Source organism: Mastigoproctus giganteus, chromosome 7, assembly GCF_048544385.1.
Source record: "Mastigoproctus giganteus isolate SK-2022 chromosome 7, ASM4854438v1, whole genome shotgun sequence".
Lineage (NCBI taxonomy): Eukaryota > Metazoa > Arthropoda > Arachnida > Uropygi > Thelyphonidae > Mastigoproctus > Mastigoproctus giganteus.
The window spans coordinates 12,823,181-12,843,509 of NC_143581.1; the positions used below are offsets into that span (position 1 = coordinate 12,823,181).

At 37.4% G+C, this 20,329-nt stretch overlaps 1 protein-coding gene across 1 annotated transcript in view; it reads left to right on the forward strand.

Annotated features, from left to right (window-relative positions):
* The window catches only part of LOC150082529 (TBC1 domain family member 31-like), a 70,676-nt gene that overhangs the window by 47,598 nt on the left and 2,749 nt on the right, over positions 1–20,329 (forward strand). The window contains exons 10-11 of the mRNA XM_090377830.1: positions 7,484–7,560; positions 13,758–13,904. Coding sequence (XP_090233956.1) covers positions 7,484–7,560; positions 13,758–13,904 — 224 coding nt within the window. The remainder of the gene's footprint in view (positions 1–7,483; positions 7,561–13,757; positions 13,905–20,329) is intronic.

Genomic DNA, 20,329 nt, shown 5'->3' on the forward strand with positions numbered 1-20,329 from the left:
GGAAATAAGGTAGATTTGGGAAATCAAATCTACAAACCCACATTCTAGGCACACCTCACTGCAGCATCGAGGAATGCACAGGGGCATTATCGTGGAGCAGGTACACACTTTTTGACAGCTTTCCCATCTTGTTACAGCACCCACAACAGAGGGAACTGTAACCACAGACATAGTGAATTGTAGATCCATCATCTGCTTCTTATTTCCAAGGAAAGAAAACCTAAAAGAATTTATGGGAGAGAGAGAGATGAAAGAAGTATATGGGGAAGATTGTCCATTCTGTAATGTTGCAGTTCAAGTAAGGATGTTCATGATGCAGAAATTCCAAGTCACCCAACAATGCTGTCATGGAGGAGACTGTAAAAGGGGAGAGGGTTATTTGTCATTGAGAAACTATTGTGTAGCAGTTTGCAAAATGGCTCATGAGGTCCATTTGAGTATTTTTTCTGTGATGCAAATACTGTACTCTGATGGATTTATCGTGTATGTGATTTCTTGCCACTGTATCTTCTTTGGTTATGATGAACATTGGCAGATTTTTTGATTGTTCTTTTTAGAAGATGCAAAAGCAGAATCGTGTAGAATGACTATTTTTCCCATGTACAAAACTGACAAGAATGACTTCTTTCCCAACTAATGACATGGGTTCACCTCACTGGCTGAGACCTGGCATCACTTCTTCCCTGAAACTATGGAACCTTCCAGATAGTGGAATTATTCTCAGTTACCACTAGGGCTTACAATACCGGGATACCCAGTCATTTTTTTTTTTCGGTATTGATACAAAAAATACCGGTTTTTCGGTACTAATTTAAAAAAAATAATTGTTTTTAATTTAATCACATAAAGGTTATAAAATCACCTTTATGTGTTTATGACGTCGTTATCTCTACTTGCAAATGTTCGATAAATCATTGATAGGACACTATGCAACATTGCAACCTGTCCTCGGACAACTTCATGTCTGACTATATCGTAACTCCCAAGTCCCGTTCCTCCACTACTTTAGTTCAACTCCACCAAGTGTATAAGTTATTTTGGAGTTACTGTTCCCCAAGTTTAAGACCTTGCATTTTGCTGAATTAAAGCATAGCTGCCACTTTTCTGACCATCCCGGAAGTCTATCTAGGTCACTCTGAAGAAGCTCTGCTTGGCGGCGATCATTAACTACTCTACTGATCTTCACATCATCTGCAAGTTTAGACCTAACGTCCTCCATCCCTTCATAGATGTCATTTAAGACAATCAAAAACAACAGTGGTCCCAATACTGATCCTTGGAGAACCCCACTACTTATATTAACCCAGTCTGAGGAATAACCATTTATCATAACCCTCTGCCTGGTGCCCTCAAGCCATTGTGCTATCCATCTAAGGATTTTCCCTATGATTCCAGCCTGCTCCAACTTATAAAGTAACCACTCATGTGGGACTGAGTCAAATGCTTTGCTGAAATCCAAATAAACATGTCGAAATTATTCCATAAATCCAGCTCACAAGTGACCTGTCAAAATGGCTAACTAGATTTGTTAAACATGATTTTCCCTTTACAAAACCATGCTGTGTATCCTACAGGATTCCATTTCCATCTAAATTTATCATTGCCTCCACGATTTTTCCTACTACTGAAGTTAGACTGGCCGGTCGGTAATTTCCCATTACACTCCTAGAACCGCCTTTATGTTCCAATTTATACAATCCAACAGAATCTCTCCTGTCTAGTGATGCTCTCATAACTAGCCTTAATGATTCAGTGTACTCACTTGCTGCCAATTATAGGGTATATGCCATCAACCACAGGAGCCTTACTCGCTTGTAGGCGCGAAATTTCTCGTTAAATAATCATTTGAAATTTCAACATCATTAATTACATTTTTTTCAACTTCACTTCCATAATATCTCATTGACACAAAGGGTTTTTTTAATGTAAATATCGATGCAAAGTAACTGTTGAGTTCATCTGCAAATTTAGCTATGTTATCTAATACTATCCCACATCCATTACATAAGGGTCCCATCTGATTTGTCCTTCTGTTCTTTGCATTTATATATGTGAAGAATTCCTTAACTGCACTCTTTGCTCTCTAATTTATTCCTTATCCCCACTCTTTGCTCTCTTCTTTATTCCTTACCCCCACTCTTTGCTCTCTCCCAGACTCAGTAAAGATACTGTAGTGAAAATTATACTTCGCTTAATAAAACGTCTTTCTCCTTCAGAAAATGATGAACATAATTCAACCATGGAAGACCAACATGGAACAGAACATCAGTGTTCTGCAAATTCTTTCCAAAATAAGAAATTGCCTGACTCCAATGAGATTTTAAAAGATGAACTTGAGTCCGAAATTAATGAGATACTTTTAACTATTTTTGCTAAAAAAGTTCAAAGCCAGAAAATATGGACTGAGATCGTTCACGATTATCTCAGTCGTGATAATATACCAGAATAGAATCCAAAAGGGCGTTTTCTTCCGCCCTTTTGGATTCTATTCTGGACTTCAAATACTGTATGTACCAAATTAGATCTATTTTAAACGATCATACTATTGATTGCTTATGTTTCTTAAGAGCTCACTTTATTCGGACAGGTAGTGTGGATGCTTAAACATAACTAAACTTTGCAGTAACAATATGTATTTTTTTTGTTTTTAGAATAACTGTATTTTAATGATTTTTTCAGAATATTTATTATTGCAATAAAAGTTTATTTAAAACATGAATTCAAGTAATTACAGTACTTTTTTTTTTTTACTTTATTGCACCTAATTGTCATCAAAATGTATTGAGAAAAATGTTTGTTTTTGGAATACTGGCATCCCAGTTTCAAAAATTAAAAATACTGAAATACCGGTATTAAGATTTTGACCGGTATTGTAAGCCTTAGTTACCACCCCAGATGGCTGCACCTCTAGTGGGTGCAGCCATCTGCTGAAAACTCATGCTATCTGTTTTATGGAGCCAGAATGGTATGATCGTCAATTATATTCAAAAGAACAAGACCACTATCAGACATTTCTCCAATCTGTCTTATTTGTATATAACTATCAGGAAAAATTGAATGATGAATGAGAAATGGAATGCTAACCATAATGCATTGTTGCTCTGATTAGCATTAGCATTAGTAGAGGCATTTGATGCAAGAAAGCAAGCTTATGCAGCATCAACCAAAAAAAAACCCCACTTCCACTTCACCCCTCTGTTCGTTCAAAATACCTGTCCAGCTGAGCCTTAAACTTATTTAGGCTATCAACCTCCACCACAAGGGATGGGAGTCTGTTCCACCAACCAACCACCCGCTGGCTAAAGGCAAATTTCCGCACGTCTATCCTACATCTGTCTTTCCTCAATTTGAATTTATGCCCTCTCAGGTGATTTTTCTGAGCTAGAGGAAGAATCCCATCAGCATTGAGCATGCTTAAACCATTCAAGGCTTTATACACCTCTATCAGATCACCTCGCTGGTGCCTAGCCTCCAGACACTGTAATTTGCAAAACTTAAGCCTTTCTTCGTAAGAGCACCCCTTTGTTCCATTCACTAATCTTGTTGCCCTTCTCTGTACTCGTTCCAGCAGCTCTACATCCTTCTTGAAATGAGGCCTCCAGACCTGTATACAGTACTCTAGGTGTGGCCTGACCATTGCCTTATACAATGGAATAATCACCTCCTTATCCCTGCTGGAAAAATTCCTGTATATCATTGACAATACTCCATGAGCTACTCTTGCAGCCCGTCTGCACTGCTCAGAGAACTTCATATCTGCCTGCACAATCACCCCCAAGTCCCTTTCATTCTCTACCACTGTCAGTGTAGTACCACAGAGTTGATACGTTGCCCTGGGGTTGCTGTTTCCCATGTGTAGTACTTTACATTTGTCAATGTTAAACTTCATTTGCCACCTCTCAGCCCATCTGCTCAACCTTTCCAGATCCTGTTGCAGCAGCATAGTGTCAGTAGTGTCCTTGACAACCCTGCCAACCTTTGTATCATCTGCAAACTTGGACATTAAGCTTGATATACCATCATCAATATCATTTATAAATACAGAAAACAATAATGGACCCAACACTGAGCCCTGAGGGACTCCACTAATAACATTAGTCCACGATGAGCAGTGTCCATTGATTACCACTCTCTGTCTTCTCCCCCTCAACCACCCCTTTATCCATAGCAGCAATTTGCCTCCAATGTCACACTGCTCCAATTTGTGTAGCAGTCTTCCATGTGCAACAGTATCAAAAGCCTTTCTAAGATCCAAGTATATAATATCAAAGTTATTCCCTGCATCCAGTTCTTTTGTGACTGCATCATAGTATCCAATCAAGTTGGTCAGGCAAGACTTCCCCTTAACAAAACCATGCTGTGTCCCAGCTATAACTGAAGTCTTGTCTAAATGATTCTGCAGTGCTTCTTTAACCAGTGCCTCCATTAATTTTCCTGGAACAGAAGTTAAGCTCACAGGTCTATAATTACTTGTGTCAGCCTTTGATCCTCCTTTGTGAATTGGGGTCACATTTGCACATTTCCAGTCTATGGGTACCTCCCCTGAGTCCAAGGAAGCTCTCATAATTATGGCTAAGGGTTTGCTTACTTCCTTTGCTGCCTCCTTTAATATAACTGGATAGATCCCATCCACCCCGGGTGCCTTTCTTGTGTTTATCTTCAACAGTTTCTCCTCCACTTTAAGCCCAGTTATTTCAAGATTCTGTAGCTCACTGCTAGAGTTGAATACACCTCTGGCATTCCCCTTGCTGAATAACTCCTCATGTGTGAATGTCGATGCAAAATATTCATTTAGTTTGTTATCTACCTGAGCAGGATCATCAACAGTTGACCCATCAATATCAAGTGGACCAATCTGATTCATCCCCTTCCTTCTAGAGTTTACATAAGTAAAGAACTCTTTGCTGTTTTTCTTTGCATCCCTTGCCAAAGATTTCTCGTAATCTGCCTTCGCCTGCCTAACCTCCTTTGTAACTTGGTTGCATATCAACTTGTATCTATCATAGGCTTCTGTGTCATGTGTTAATTTGTAAGTATCCCATGCATTTTTCTTCTCTGCCATATGCCTCATTAGTTCATCTGACATCCATTTTGGCCTAAACCTTGAACAATATTTCTTAGTTGGTATGTAAAGCCAAGTAGCTTCCAAGATAAGTTCTTTGAATGCTTCCCATTTTGAATTTGCTGTTGGTAACATCATCAGTTGGTCCCACTGTATAGAATTTAAATACTGTCTCAGTCCATCGTAGTCGCCTTTACGGAAGCAATAACCCTTCCCTTTACCCCTAATGGTAGTTACCTCTTTGAGTAAATCCCACTTCAGCACACTGTGATCACTGCCACCTAGTGGTTCATTTATCTGCAGATTCTTAATGCATGAAGAATCACTGCTGATAATCAAATCAAGAGTATTCCTCCCTCTAGTTGCCTCCCGAACATGCTGATGTAGAAAACAATCATCCAATAAATCCACAAAAGCCCTGCTAGTGTGTGAGTAACCAGCCCCCAAATTCCAGTCAATATCTGGGAAATTGAAATATCCCATTATAAGACTCTCTGATTTACTGGCCCACTCTATTTCCCTGTACAGTTCCTTATTATACTCATCAGAGTCATTAGGCCTATAGCACACTCCTACTCTCAATTTTGATCTCCCAATGCTTATGTCACACCAAACTGACTCAACACTGCACTGTCCAGCGATGTCGACTGGCTTCACTTCCTTGGTTTTTATTTGTTTCTTAACTAATAGCATAATCCCTCCCCCCTTCCTATCCTGTCTATCCTTTCTGTAGACGTTGTACTCCCCAAATTGCAGTTCTGCATCCCTTATATCTGTGTGACACCACGTCTCTGATATCCCAACAATATCTGCCTTTGATGTTTTGAGCAATACCTCAAATTCATCAAATTTATTTACTAAACTCCTAGCATTGGTGTACACGCAAGTATACCTGCACCTGTTTCTATTCTTAGCTACCCTAACACAACCCATGTGTTTACTTGTACCGCAATGGCTCCCAGCAGTCTCTGAAATACCATGCATCTTGTTTTTCAGGCTTCTGCTCATTCTAATAGAAGCAGTGCAAGAATATCTTTCACCTCTGCCAGTGGCTACTGTTAATCTATTGGTCTTTGTCTCCCCCCAAGCTAGCAGTTTTCCGACCCACCTAACACTGCCTCGATAGCATCAGCAAATATTCTTGCACCCTTTCTATTTAAGTGTATCCCATCCCTGTAGAAGCAATCTCTCCTGTTAACAAGTACAGTCCAGGCTGAAAAAAATTCTACCCCTTGAGCCTTGCACAATCTTTCCAGGGCCGAATTGATCGACAAGGCTCTCATCATATACTCCCTCCTATCGTGTCTGGGCAGAATTGCAGACACTTTCAAATTCAACCCTAATTCTCAGCTTTTGTTCAACAGTGACCTGTACTTGTTAAGTAATTCTGCCGGTCTCCTACTCTTAATGCAATACCTCAAATTCTTGCTGCTGTATAGATTGGCAAGCCAGTGTGGCTTTGAATTATCTAAGACCACCATATCTCCTAACCTTCCCCCCCTTCAGATTAAATCCTATTTTCATTCTTACCCCCCCCCCCCCTTCTTCAGATTAAATCCTATTTTCATTCTTGAGGTCCTGTTTTGCAAGCAGTTGGGAGACTGGGTCAGGTTTTCAAAGGCAACAGATATGCTCTTCAAAAATGGCTTCTATAAATGTATCCATTGTTGGCTGAAACGTCTCTGTGGCTACTTTGAAAAGATGTTCCTGGTTTTAACTTTTTGTCACAAGGGATTTCAGGTGAAGATGGATTTTTTCTTGAATACGAGCATCAAAAATAAAAGAAAAATCGTAGTTTGAAAATATAAATTGTTAAATCACATAATTTAAGTGTACAAAATACTGTTTATTTGTTTATTTATATATATAGGGTTATCTAATTAAAATGCAACCCAGTTATCAAAGCAAAAACATATATTACAAAAAAAAAAAAAAAAAAAAAAAAAAACACATTTGATTAATTTAATCGCAACCTTCTACAATTTATATTCTGCCAAAACTGTTAACTTTCAGTTTTGTTTGCAGTCATTCACACTATTTGTTTTCTGAAAGTGCTGCACAGTGTGAAGAATGGTTATCTTCTTTGAATATTATTATTGAATATCTCTGCACATTACAAAAAATGATTTTAATACATGGTGATGTTTCAAAGTGAACACAGTTTTCTAAGGAAAAGCCCATGTTGCACATTGCACTAATAAATGCTGTGCTGCTCCTCAAATCCACAACTTTCACAACAGAACTAGTTTCTATTGCCTGTTTGAAAATATCTGATTTCATATTGGATAACATTACATGGTCTGTTGCCATAGTGTACCAAGGTAACTATGGCATCAGAGTGGCTAATGGATTGCATAGTAAGTGAGTTATCCTCTATAAGGATTATGACCTTAATGTTAATTATAAATTTATATATTTCAGAAAAAAGCAGAGCTCCAGACTTTAGGTCAGTTTGATACAATTCTGAGGAAATATCAGCGATATCCAGATCATTCTAGGTATGCTTATTAATTTAACTGAAACTGAGTATATAAAATAAAAATATAAAATAATTTAAATATAAAGGTAATATAAAAAAAATTAACTCCAAATATATTTTATTTGGAGTTAATACATAATTAAAGTATACTAGGTACTAGTAAGTACCTAGTATGCTTTATACAGGGTTACCTGTTGCAGTTGATTGGCAGACTTAAGATCTGTTTGTAAAGGCATTTTCTTAATGTGCAGGTTAAATGAATAGATAAATACTGTTCTGCATTAAAAAAATTTAACCCAACTTAGATATGTAATGATTGGTGGACATTTCATTTACTTACTCATTTCACAAAAGTAATACAGAATAAATATAGGCCCGTTTGCATCACACCAGTAAATACAAATATAAGATTTTTCAGAACAGGGAAATAATCTCAACTAAAGTAATCAGAAATTGTGAGGGCGAAATTTGAACAGAAAAGATATTTTAAAGTATGGGATAAATACTTTGGTGATTTGCTAAATGACCAAAGTATTTACTGAAGAAGAGAAAAGGAATGAATTGAGAGAAAATTTCAAAACTGTTTCTATTGTTGAGGTAGAAAAGACAGCAAATTTTGGTGAAAATTAAAATTAAAAGTTTACCTGAATGCTGTAAGCTGAAGGAAGAAATGTTGCAATGGGTATATCACATTATCCAGCAGTCAATCTCTCTAGGTGCCTCCATAGCCAGGTGGGAAGGAGCAGCAGTTCATAGCACACGCTTCTTGATTAGACCGGGGTTCGAGCCCGTCACCACCAAATACGGAGGATGCAGAAAGGTCAGGGAATGACCACCGCATATCCCGGGGAAATATGGCCTTAGTTGCTAATGCTCCTAAAACAAATAACAATAATAACAAAAATAACAGTCAATCTCTGAAGAAAAAGTTCCAGAAAATTGGAGTAAGGCATTAATTGTATCAATATGTATAAAAAGGGAAATAAAGCTGATAGAGGCTGTGGGTGACTGAAGCTCAGCAGTATGAAATAAGTAATATTGAAAGTACAGATGGTAATAGTAATAGAGGCATGTGATGCAAGAAACAAGTGTATGAGCTTATCAGCATCAGCCAAAAAAAAAACAACAGACAATTTCACACAACCATTCCCTTTAAAGGTTTGTCCAGTTCTGCCTTGAATTTATTTAAGCTATCAACTTCCACAACAACAGATGGAAGTTTGTCCCAACAATTAACCACCTGCTGGCTAAAGGCAAATTTCCGCACATCTATTCTACAACTGTCTTTCCTCAATTTGAATTTATTCCCCCTCAGGTTCGTAATCTGAGCAAGTGGAAGAATCCCATCAGAATTCAGTGTGCTCAACCCATTCAAGGCCTTATACAGATCAGTCAGATCACCTCGCAGGTGTCTAGTTTTCATTTGTTGCAGTTTGCAGAACTTAAGCCTTTCTTGGTAACAGGACCTCCTTCATTCCCCGCGCCAACCTTGTTGCCCTTCTCTGTACATGCTCAAGCCACTCTACATCCTTACTAAAATGAGGCCTCCAGACCTGTACGCAGTATTCAAGGTGTGGCCTGATCATTGCCTTATACAAAGAGATAATCACCTCCTTTTCCCTGCTAGCAAAATTCCTGTATATCATTAACATTACCCCATGACCTGCTCTGGCAGCCTGTCTGCATTGCTCAGAAAACTTCATATCTGACTGCACAATCACTCCCAGGTCTTTTTCATTTTATACCACCCTAAATGTAGTACCACACGGTTGGTACGTTCTGCTGGAGTTACTTCTACTCATATGCAGTACTTTGCATTTGTCAATGTTAAACTTCATTTGCCACTTCTCAGCCCATCTGTCTAGCTTTTCTAGATCCTGTTGCAGTAGCACACTGCCATTACTGTCATTAACAACCCTGCAAACCTTTTGTATCATCTGCAAACGTCAACACTAAGCCTGATATACCTTCATCAATATCATTGATATATATACAAAACAACAGTGGGCCCAACACTGAACTCCCTTTAACCTCTGACTTCTGACCTCCTTTTAATGGAAGACAACTGGAGGCATTGAATGGAGCTTGTTGGGAATGGTGGGAGGTGTTTTACCAAGATCATTAATACATCAGTTGGAAGAAAAATGCGCTGCTAGTAGGTCAGCTTTAGCCTTGGCTGAAGTGACAACAGAACCATCTGGTTTTGACAGAGATCGACAAAAGTTGCTGCCAATAGCTTTGACAAGAGACCAGAATGCCTGGCTACCATTAGGGCTAGAAGCAAGTTTTCTACTCTTAGCCTGTTCAAAATCTAGTTTTGACTGATTAATAACTGCTTTACAATTGTTACGAGCTTTGATGTAGGCAGAAAATGAAACTGAAGAATTGGAAACAAGCCAATTACGATATGCAACATTCTTCCCTTGAACAGCTGTAGCACATTTATTGGAAAACCAAGGTTTAGATAAAGGATGAGATTTTAAAGTGGAGTGTGGAATAAAGGATTCCATTCCTACAAGAATAATTTTAATGACACGATCTGAGCAAACGTTGACAACAGAAGTTTTGAAACAGTAATCTGACCAAGGAAAAGAAATCTTGCAGGTCATCCCATTTTGCATTCTTCAAATATATTGCCTGTGAATGCTGTCAGCTAGAAACCTTAGAGGGGACCTGATCAAGATCTGTTAGGCACTGAGAGGGGATAATAAATTGAAAAAAAGAAAAATTATTTTCACTTTCATAACTGATTTCAAAACTAGAGTCAAACTAGAGAACCAGCAAGTTGTTAATTACTGAAATAAGTTATTACCATGTGTAATTGAGGCTGATAGCTTGGGAATCAAAGGTCTGCTCTGTAATTTTTATGGATTTATTTTTTTGTTTCTGTTTATTTATGTTTATATATTTTTTATTTATATGTTTTTTTTTTTTTTTTTTTTTGTATTTTTCTATTTATATTTAGTTATTTACTTCATTTTATTTTCTTGGCTAGTACAGCAAAAGCCTATGGCTTCCTTTCATGATTTAGCTAACACTAAACCATATTTAGGATCCGTTGAGCTTGAAAAAGCGTACAAAAAAGTACCCAGAAATGTGCTCTTTCAGGTGAGAGTGTGGCATCAAGGATAATATTTTAAGAAGAATAAAAATTTTGTATAAGAATGCTAAACCTGCAATGAGGATTAGAAGACCCTTCATCACTACTTCTTTCCATACTTGGACTATTTCTACTTCTACATCTACTTCTTTTGATGGACTATTTAATAAACAAATGTTCCAGTAATTGTATTTCTGGTTCTTTGGCTCCACTATCAGGAAATGGGAAATATGTTGTGCAAAAAAAGAATAGTTGGAATAGAACCAAGATGTGTGTCTGCCAGGAACAAAATTTAATGATGTAGAAAAGTTATCTTTTAATGACCAAAAAGGTGATGTTGTATCATTGGAACTATTGATATTAAGAATAGGTGATCAGAAGATTTATTTAACAGGTGCCGAGCAATGTTGAGGGGAAAAAAGCATGAGTTAGGATTAAAGTTGAAAGTGGTCTGGAATTTTGCCCAAATGTGACATGATGAAAACTTATCATTCTGAGGAAGTATATAATGAAGATTTATCAATCTGAGGAAGTACATGATGAAAACTTATCAATCATTTAAGCCCTGGAGAAATTGTGCAAGGCTCATGGAGGAGCATCGTCTGTTACTTGTTAACAGGAAAGGCTGTTTTTACAGGAATGTGAGACATTTAAATAGAAAATCAGTCAAAAAAAATAAGTTGTTTTTGTCATCAAGTCATAAAGGTAGTGTTAGGTGGAGCAGAAAACTGATAGTTTTTGGGGGGAAGATATACAGACAAAAATTTAACAGCAGTTACAAGTGAAATTGATTTTTGACAGCAAGGTGCAAGGATGCATAGGTACAAGTACCTTGAGTGACTGGGGTTCAAGCCCGTGACTGCTGCTAAATATGGTGCTGAATCTTGTATTCTCCCTATTTTGTGAACTCCTCTGACCGTGTGGTTGTCCCAGAGCATAAACAGAAAATTTATTTATTTATTTATTTATAAATAGACAGATAAGCTGAAAAGTGGCAGTTGGGGTTTAACATTGATAAATGCAAGGTACTGCATTATATAGTGATCATCCCAGAATAATGTTTCAAATGAATGGTTTTCAAGGTAGTGGAGAAAGAACACAACATGAGTAATTGTACAGTCTGATATGCAGTTCTCTGAGCAGTGCAGACACAGTAATTTTTACAGCAGATGCAAACAGGTTATTATGTCATACACCGATGAGCCAAAACATTATGACCAGCGAGTCATTATGCAAATCGAAGCAACTGCAGGTGAACTAGTGTGTGGGTCGGGACACGGTATAAAAAACACCTGATACTGAGTTCCGTTAATCAGAGTTACTCTAGTTCTTCAGATGGGAAAGGCAGCGGACTTGAGAGAGTTTGACAAAGGCCAAATTGTAATGGCCAGACGACTGGGTCAGAGCATATCCGAAACGGCATGGCTCATGGTCAGCTGTGGTTAGCACCTACTGAAAGTGGTCCGAGGAGGGGGAACCCTCGAACCACCGGCGAGGTGTTGGACGACCACGGCTCATTGATGCTCTAGGTGAGCGAAGCCTTTCCCAGATGGTACGTGGCAACAGAAAGGCAACTGTGGCACAACTCACAGTACATCGAACCCTGCTGAAAATGGGGCTGCATAGCCGCAGGCCGCTCCAAGTACTCGTGCTAACCACGGTCCACCGGGGACAGTGCCTACAATGGGTGTGAGCATCGAAACTGGACCTTGAGTGATTGGAAGAAGGTCATCTGGTCCGATGAATCACTTTTCCTGTTGCACCATGTTGATGGCCGGGTATGTGTGTGTTTCACCTGGGGAAGTGATGGGGCCTGGATGCGTGCACCATGGTACAAAAACAAGCCAGTGGCAGCGGTGTCATGCTTTGGGCAATGTTCTGCTGGGATACCCTGGGTCCAGTCACCCATGTGCCGGGCACTCTGACGTCTACCACCTACCTTAACATCATTGCTGACCAGGTACACGGTACACCCTTTCATGGCAACAGTCTTCCCCTCTGGCTGTGCCATCTTTCAGCAGGATAATACACCGTGCCACACCACCCAGATTGTTAAAGACTGGTTCGCAGAACATTAGGAAGACTTCCAGGTATTGCCCTGTCCTCCAAATTCCACAGACATTAATCTCATCGTGCATCTGTGGTTTGTGTTGGAACAGCAACTCCGAACTGTGGCACTCAACCATGGACCTTACAGGAGTTAAAGGATCTGCTGGTTACGTGTTGGTACCAGATACCACAAGACACATTTAGAAATCTTGTTGCATCCATGCCTTGATGGGTACGAGCTGTTTTGGCTGCACATGGAGGACCAACATCAAATTAGGTAGGTGGTCATAATGTTTTGGCTCATTGGTATATAAGGCAGTGGTTAGGCTGCATCTTGAGTATTTTATAAAGTTTTGGAAGCCTTAGTTTAGGATGAATGTAGATTTGTTAGAACAGGTACAAAGAAGAGCAGCAAGATTAATCAGAGAGTTACCTTGTTGAGTTTTATAAATTGCAGTTTCTGGGAACTACTAGGCTCTTTTAAGGAAATCTGATTGAAGTGTTTGAGCCTTTAAATGGATTGAACAAACTAAATGCTGATGACATCTATACCTCTTTCTTGGATGATACATACTCAATGGGATTTAAATTTAAAATAGAAAAGGATGGTTACTGCATGGATGTGGAGAAATTTTCATTTGCCCAGAGAAGAATTGTGTTGGAACAAACTTCCACCTGGAATTGTGAAAGTGAGAAATCTTGAGAGAAGTTTTGTGGGACATCAGTCCAGATATGGGAATAGTATTCTATGTTAGTAGGGCAGATTTAAGATTGTACAGGGTGATGTTTTGTTATATATTGTTATTTCATCAGGGTTGGTGCTTGTTATGATTTTCAAAATATTGGGGATATGATAATGAACATAAGTATATTTTGCACAAATATACATATGCTCATTATCATATATACACGTGCATACTTATAAATGAAATTTATAAATGTGTGAGATGGTATAATTTTCTAAGAACCATTGGAGTTCAGAAACGTCTTAATAAATATGAAATAGTTCTGTTGTTTTTAGTAAAAACTTATTACTATATTTGTTATTTATATTTTCACTATTTCAGATTTTTGATTTGGTCCGTTTTACTCAAATTGCCAGAAAATATAGAAGCTTTTGATGTACTCAGGGATTGGCGAGAACATAGAATTACTCAGAGGATTGTTGATGAATATCCTATAGCCAATCAAACTCTAAATAGAGCTTTCCTTAGGTAAGTATTGGCCATGTAGATTGGGAATATATAACTGAATTCTCCAAAAATTCCAAAAATGTAAGCTTCTTTGCCATATGTGGCTGTCTTCAGGTATAAACTAAATATTTCAACTTATTCATGCATGTTTGTGCAGTATCATCTGTATATCTGTGACTTCTTATCAGTTGCTGAAAATATTGAGGAACCATGACCTAATATGTTTACCTCATAGTCACAATTATTTTTGGCCAATGATGAGAAGTTGCTGATACATACACACGAGATTGTAGTGAATAATAGCAAACAAATTGTAAAATATTCAATCTATACAACATACAATCAATTCATATTTGAGACAGCTATATATGACATTGAAGTTTACATTTTTGCCATTTTTTAGAGAATTCAAAACCACATAACCATGTATTTAAATTGCTTCTGTAGATGAGTAATAATGATTACATATTTACATCCTAGACTTGTTAGTTTTCAGTCTGCAGTTTTTTTTTTCACTCACAGCTAGATGTTAACAATTATTCACACTTAATCAAGTATATTTGGCATCTATTAAAACATTTCATTAACATTTAATCCTTTTAAGCTTTTCGCAGATAAGCTTATTCTGTTAGTTTGACAATTCATGGTATATTCAATAGTAAGAAAAAGTGGGGTGGGGACATGCTGTATGAAGTAATGAAATTTTTGGATATGTCGTACACATGGTAAGAATATACCCAGATCCTTGACATAATGTGGCCTCGACTATGCCCCTTCCCCCGCATACACACTACTCGGACTGCCTCCAGTCACTATCTGGCAAAGTAGAGGTAGCAAGATTATACGGGCGCCTCCGTAGCCAGGTGGGCAGGAGCAGCAGTGCGTAGCACACGCCTCTTGATTAGACCGGGGTTCGAGCCTGTGACCACCAAATACGGAGGATGCCAAAAGGTTAGGGAATGACCACTGCATATCCACGGAGCAATATGGTCTTAGTTGCTAATGCTCCTAAAAACCAAATAACAAACAAACAAGATTATACGCTAGCTGATCCGGAAGCCTCCTAAAGAGTAATCAATAGGTTTGGTCTGGTGTACTAACTAGCTGCCAGCCTGCAAACACCGTTTTAGAGCTGTACCCTCAAAATGTAAGGAAGATTGGATCTCGCCACGATGTTCATCATAACCTCATAAGTCATCAGTCCTACTGCATGATGGAAGGGATGGGGAAGGATTGACCGGAACTTAGCTCTGGAGACTAAACATGGGTTCTGCCATTTCAAGCCTCCAATAAGCAAAGTGGTGGTATTGCACCGGTTGATGAGAGTCATCTACCACCTAGTATTGCCTGGTAACACAGGGGAAGCATTCCTCCATGTGATGTGGGTTCCACACCTCCGACCCCTGCTTAGGTTGGTTCATACCTGGGTGGTCACCCACAGTGTGCTTGTGCATGGAGGTTACACTCAGGATTACTAACAGTTGTGAAGGTGCAAGCAGAGGATTTGCCTGTTACAGACTGTCCTTACTTTGCCGAAATTGGGTCTACTTGACTTGAATGTCACCCGAATATCAATTCCATCAGCATTTTAGATGCCCAGGTTGCCAGTACAGCTTGTCTGGCATATCTGAGAGAATGTCTGTGACATCCTCAAGTGTTAAAAGCACAGACCATGCTTATACTAATATTTGTGCCATCAGAATTCCTTTTATATCTTTTTTTAGCATAGTATTTATTTTATCAGTTAAATTGTATATATTAAATTATTAAAAAAAACTTCACTTGAAATTATCAATTCATTTGCAAGAATAGATAATTACTTCATTAAAAAGTAATTCCTTGTTAATGAAAGAAGTCATTCTGTTATTAATTTTTTATTTTTAATTTACCTTGCCTTTTATTTTTAATTATATAATTTGCCAATTTTCTTGTTGCAAATTCATTTGTTGACAGTGTTCCCTGAATAATGAACATCTACTTTTGTGTATATTATCTATTGTGTGTATCTTCTGTATGCCACTCAGTTTTTGCACAAAGTTCTGTTGTATGTGGCACCATTTGATGTTAACTGTATTCCCCTGCTATTAAAAATAATTATTACAAATACCAAACCTAAAAGTAGACATTTATTACAAATAAATAAATGTGACAGTGAAAAATATGAAAATAATGTTAATGAAAATCCCAATATGAGCAGGTCCAAGACTAGATTTCTCTAAGGTTTGTTGCCATTATATAAACAGTTATTTGAGTCTCTACTTTTTTGTTTTGCCGATAAAGATTATCCTGTAATATTGTGTGTGTGGGTGTTAAAGAATCCATAGTTAATTACAAGAAAATTGAAGTGATATTTTACCATAAACATGCTCAAAGGAAATAATTTGAGCTGTTTTGAAAGATTGATGTGTCTACATTTGAAACAGCTGAGTTATTTTGAAAGGAAGGTAAAATATCTGATAAAGTTCAAGTTGTTTCTAATCAGGTAGCAGAAAGCATAGTACAGCAAATAAAGCTGTATGCTTTGCTGAGTCATTCATTTTGCTTGTGTCCTGTACTATCTTTAGAACAACATTCATTGATGAAGTTGGATAAGAAATTGCCAAAATTCCTCTATCCAATAATATGCTTCAATATAGGGTGGAAGATGTGGCACCTAACATGAGGAAAACATATCAAATAAGCTTAAAAAGTTCAGATTTTGCTTTGTAGGTTAAAAAATCCTCCAATATTAATGGCAAAGGACAACTGTTTGCATTTGCTTGCTTCATTTACAAAAATGAAATAATTAGACAACTTTTGTACTACAGAGATATATTACAGTATTACTGTAACATGCTGTGAATTGTTTCTCAGAACATTTTAGAACTTTTATGGAAGTCACATGTGATCAGTGTCAGCAGTGCTCCATCCACATTGTAGTCTGCCAATGGCTCTGTCTCAACATGTTGTCTTCTTGGAAAGACAACATGTTGAGTGGTAAACTTGAAGTTTGTCTTAGACCAAACTTTTGAAATTGCTTCAAAGAAGAAATACAAGAAATACTATTTTTTGAGACAGCAGTAATTGCCGTAAATATCTTAGCTGTAGCTTAGTTGCATGTCAGATTAGCAAATTTGGTCAAAATATTTCAGTATATCTGAATAGTGTGAATGTGACTATGCAGGGGTGATATGAAAGCACCCCAACTTTTGTGGGTAAGCTGTTGACATTAAAGAGGAAAATAGTGCTAGAAAATGTTATCTTAAAATATTTCCTTTGATTCCCAAACCAATGTGAAGGATGTTTTGTTTCTGCTATCATAACAGAACGTTTGGCAGTTCTGAAGAACACCACCTACCTGATATTATTTTCCATTTTTGACTACGGAGAAATATAGTAATAGTAATAGAGGCATGTGACAGGAAAGCAAGCATATGAGCTTATGTAGCATCAGCCAAAAAAAACAGCGCCTCCGTAGCCAGGTGGGCAGGAGCAGCAGTGCGTAGCACATGCTTCTTGATTAGACCGGGGTTCGAGCCCGTGAGCCACCAAATACGGAGGATGCGGAAAGGTCAGGGAATGACCACCGCATATCCCCGGAGCAATATGGCCTTAGTTGCTAATGCTCCTAAAAAAAAAAAAAAAAAGCCAAAAAAAAAAAAAAAAAAAAAATTAACAACTGTTCCCTCTAAAAGTTTGTTCCAGCAATTAACCACCTTCTGGCTAAAGGCAAATTTCCGCACATCTATTCTACAGCTGTCTTTCCTCAATTTGAATTTATGCCCCTTAGGTTTGAAATCTGAGCAAGTGGAAGAATTACATCAGAATTCAGTATACTCAACCCATACAAGGCCTTATACACCTCAATCAGGTCACCTCATAGGTGCCTAGTCTCCAGCCACTGCAATTTGCAGAACTTAAGCCTTTCTTGGTAAGCGAATCCCTTCGTTCCCCTCACTTCCCCTCACCAACCTTGTTGCCCTTCTCTGTACACAGTCAAGCAACTCTACATCCTTCCTAAAATGAGGCCTCCAGACCTGTACACAGTACTCAAGTTGTGGCCTGACCATTGCCTTATACAAAGGGATAATCATCTCTTTTTTCCTGCTAGAAAAAGTCTTGTATATCAAAACCCCATGACCTGCTCTGGCAGCCTGTCTGCATTGCTCAGAAAACTTCATATCTGACGGCACAATTACTCCCAGGTCTTTTTCATTTTCTACCACCTTAAGTGTAGTACCACACAGTTGGTACATTTCATGGGGTTACTTCTACCTATATGCAGTACTTTGCATTTGTCAATGTTAAATTTCAGTTGCCACCTCTCAGCCCATCTTCCTAAATTTTCTAGATTCTGTTGCAGTAGCACACTGTCATTATTGTCATTAAAAACCCTGCCAACAGATAAGGAACCTATTCAAAGTAATGATTTCTGACAGCTTTTTCCGACCTCACCAAAGAAAAAGTGTTAGCTTCATAATGCAACTGATTGCACCCTTAAAACTAAACACTCCAGATATCTCTGGATTTCTGTTAGAGAAAAATGCTCCAAAAATTGCAGAAAAAGTTTTGATGTTAATTTTCTACATATTATTTATGTGGGTACTCAGTACCAACATTAAATGCAAAGAAAAGGGACAGGTTCAGTTGTATTGAAGGTGAATTGAGAATCTGTTTATCATGGTACATTTATTAACACAATTATCATAATATGCTAAGAATATTCTAATGTGCACTATCATGTTAGCATAAGCTCTTTAAATTGATTTTGTAACAAAACTGTGTCATATGTTGTATTTTATAATAATTTAATTTTTTTATATAATAAATGATATTATTAAAAGTGTTGTACTAAATGTTGAGCTAAAATTCTTGAATGAAAATGTTAAACTGAAATTCTATTCCAGATTTTAGTTCTATTAATTCCTTGGGAGAAAGATATATGTAGAAATTAACTACTTCTAATATGAGAGATTAAACAACAGTACACTCCACATAAACTTTATTGACAAAAAATTTAAAAATTTATGTGGGATGTGCAGTGTTGCTGAGTATATTGAAACAAGCTGGAAAGAAAACATTACCAAAAACATTTTAATAACCCAACCATTAAGAGGCCAATTTTGATGACATTTCAAAATCCTTGTGGATATTGTTTTTAAATCTAGAGGAAGGAAAAATAAGGCGACTGTAAGAACTGGTTATATAATGCTGCACTATTTAAAAAAAAAAAAAAATGTGTGAATTATGAGGAAAAAGAAACACTCTGCTTTAAACTTTAAAACAATATACATAAGGATTTTGAAATGCTGTCAAAATTGGCTTCTAAATGGTTGGGTTATTGGAGTATTTTCTGTAAAGTTTTCTTCCAGCTTGTTTCAATATATGCAATCATTTTTTGCCTTTGACATTTACATGGAGTTATTTTAGTTAGTTATTTGGTTTTTAGGAGCATTAGCAACTAAGGCCATATTGCTCCGGGATATGCGGTGGTCATTCCCTGACCTTTCCACATCCTCCGTATTTGGTGGTGACGGGCTCGAACCCCGGTCTAATCAAGAAGCATGTGCTATGCACTGCTGCTCCTTCCCACCTGGCTACGGAGGCGCCTTTACATGGAGTACAGTGTTGTTTAATTACTTATTAGAATTAAATTTTAGTTCTTTATTATGATTTCAGTGGAATGCAAAAAAAGAAACATCAATGTTCCATGAGTACTAAAAAGTTGAGAATCACTGATTATTTGATTAGCAGAATCATATATTAAAATGTTAGGTCAGAGGATGGAGAAAGAACTAATAACAGTAGTCAACACACATTAGCATTTCTTGCTAGCTTTTATACAGAATTTATCTGTATAAGAATTTTCTTTGTTTTAAAATGCACAATTTTTATGCGACACAAATCTTGATATATATAATACAATCATGAAATAGTAATAGAGTGCGGTTTATAAAATGAATGAATGTGTGGAAAGGGGTGTTCTGTGTGCTGTGTGATCTGATAGGCTGAGGCATGTTCAAACCTTCCTTGAAATTTTATACTTGTAGTAGACTGCTGTTCAAACAATTGCTGACTTCTGCAGAGTAGACTGTGCCAGATATCACTTGGTTAAGGTCATTATTTGTTTACACACGTTATTTTGGATGTAAAGTGGGTAATCAAGATAAGTCTTGGTCCCTCAGTTTTGCTGTATCATTTGTGTTAAATTACTTACTGTCTGGTTAAATGTATCTCACTGTCATGTGTCATTTGCAGTTACCCTTTTTGGAGGGAACTAAAAGATCGTTCTACAGATTGTTATTTTTGTTTAACAAACATTTCAGGAATTACCTCTAATATTGAATAAATAGTAAAATATCTAGCTATACCATCACCTGTAAGACCCTGTTTTACATAATGAAGAACTGCGTGTACCATGTTTTTTTCTGCCATGTTTTTTTTTTTTTTTTTTTGTTAGTGCATCG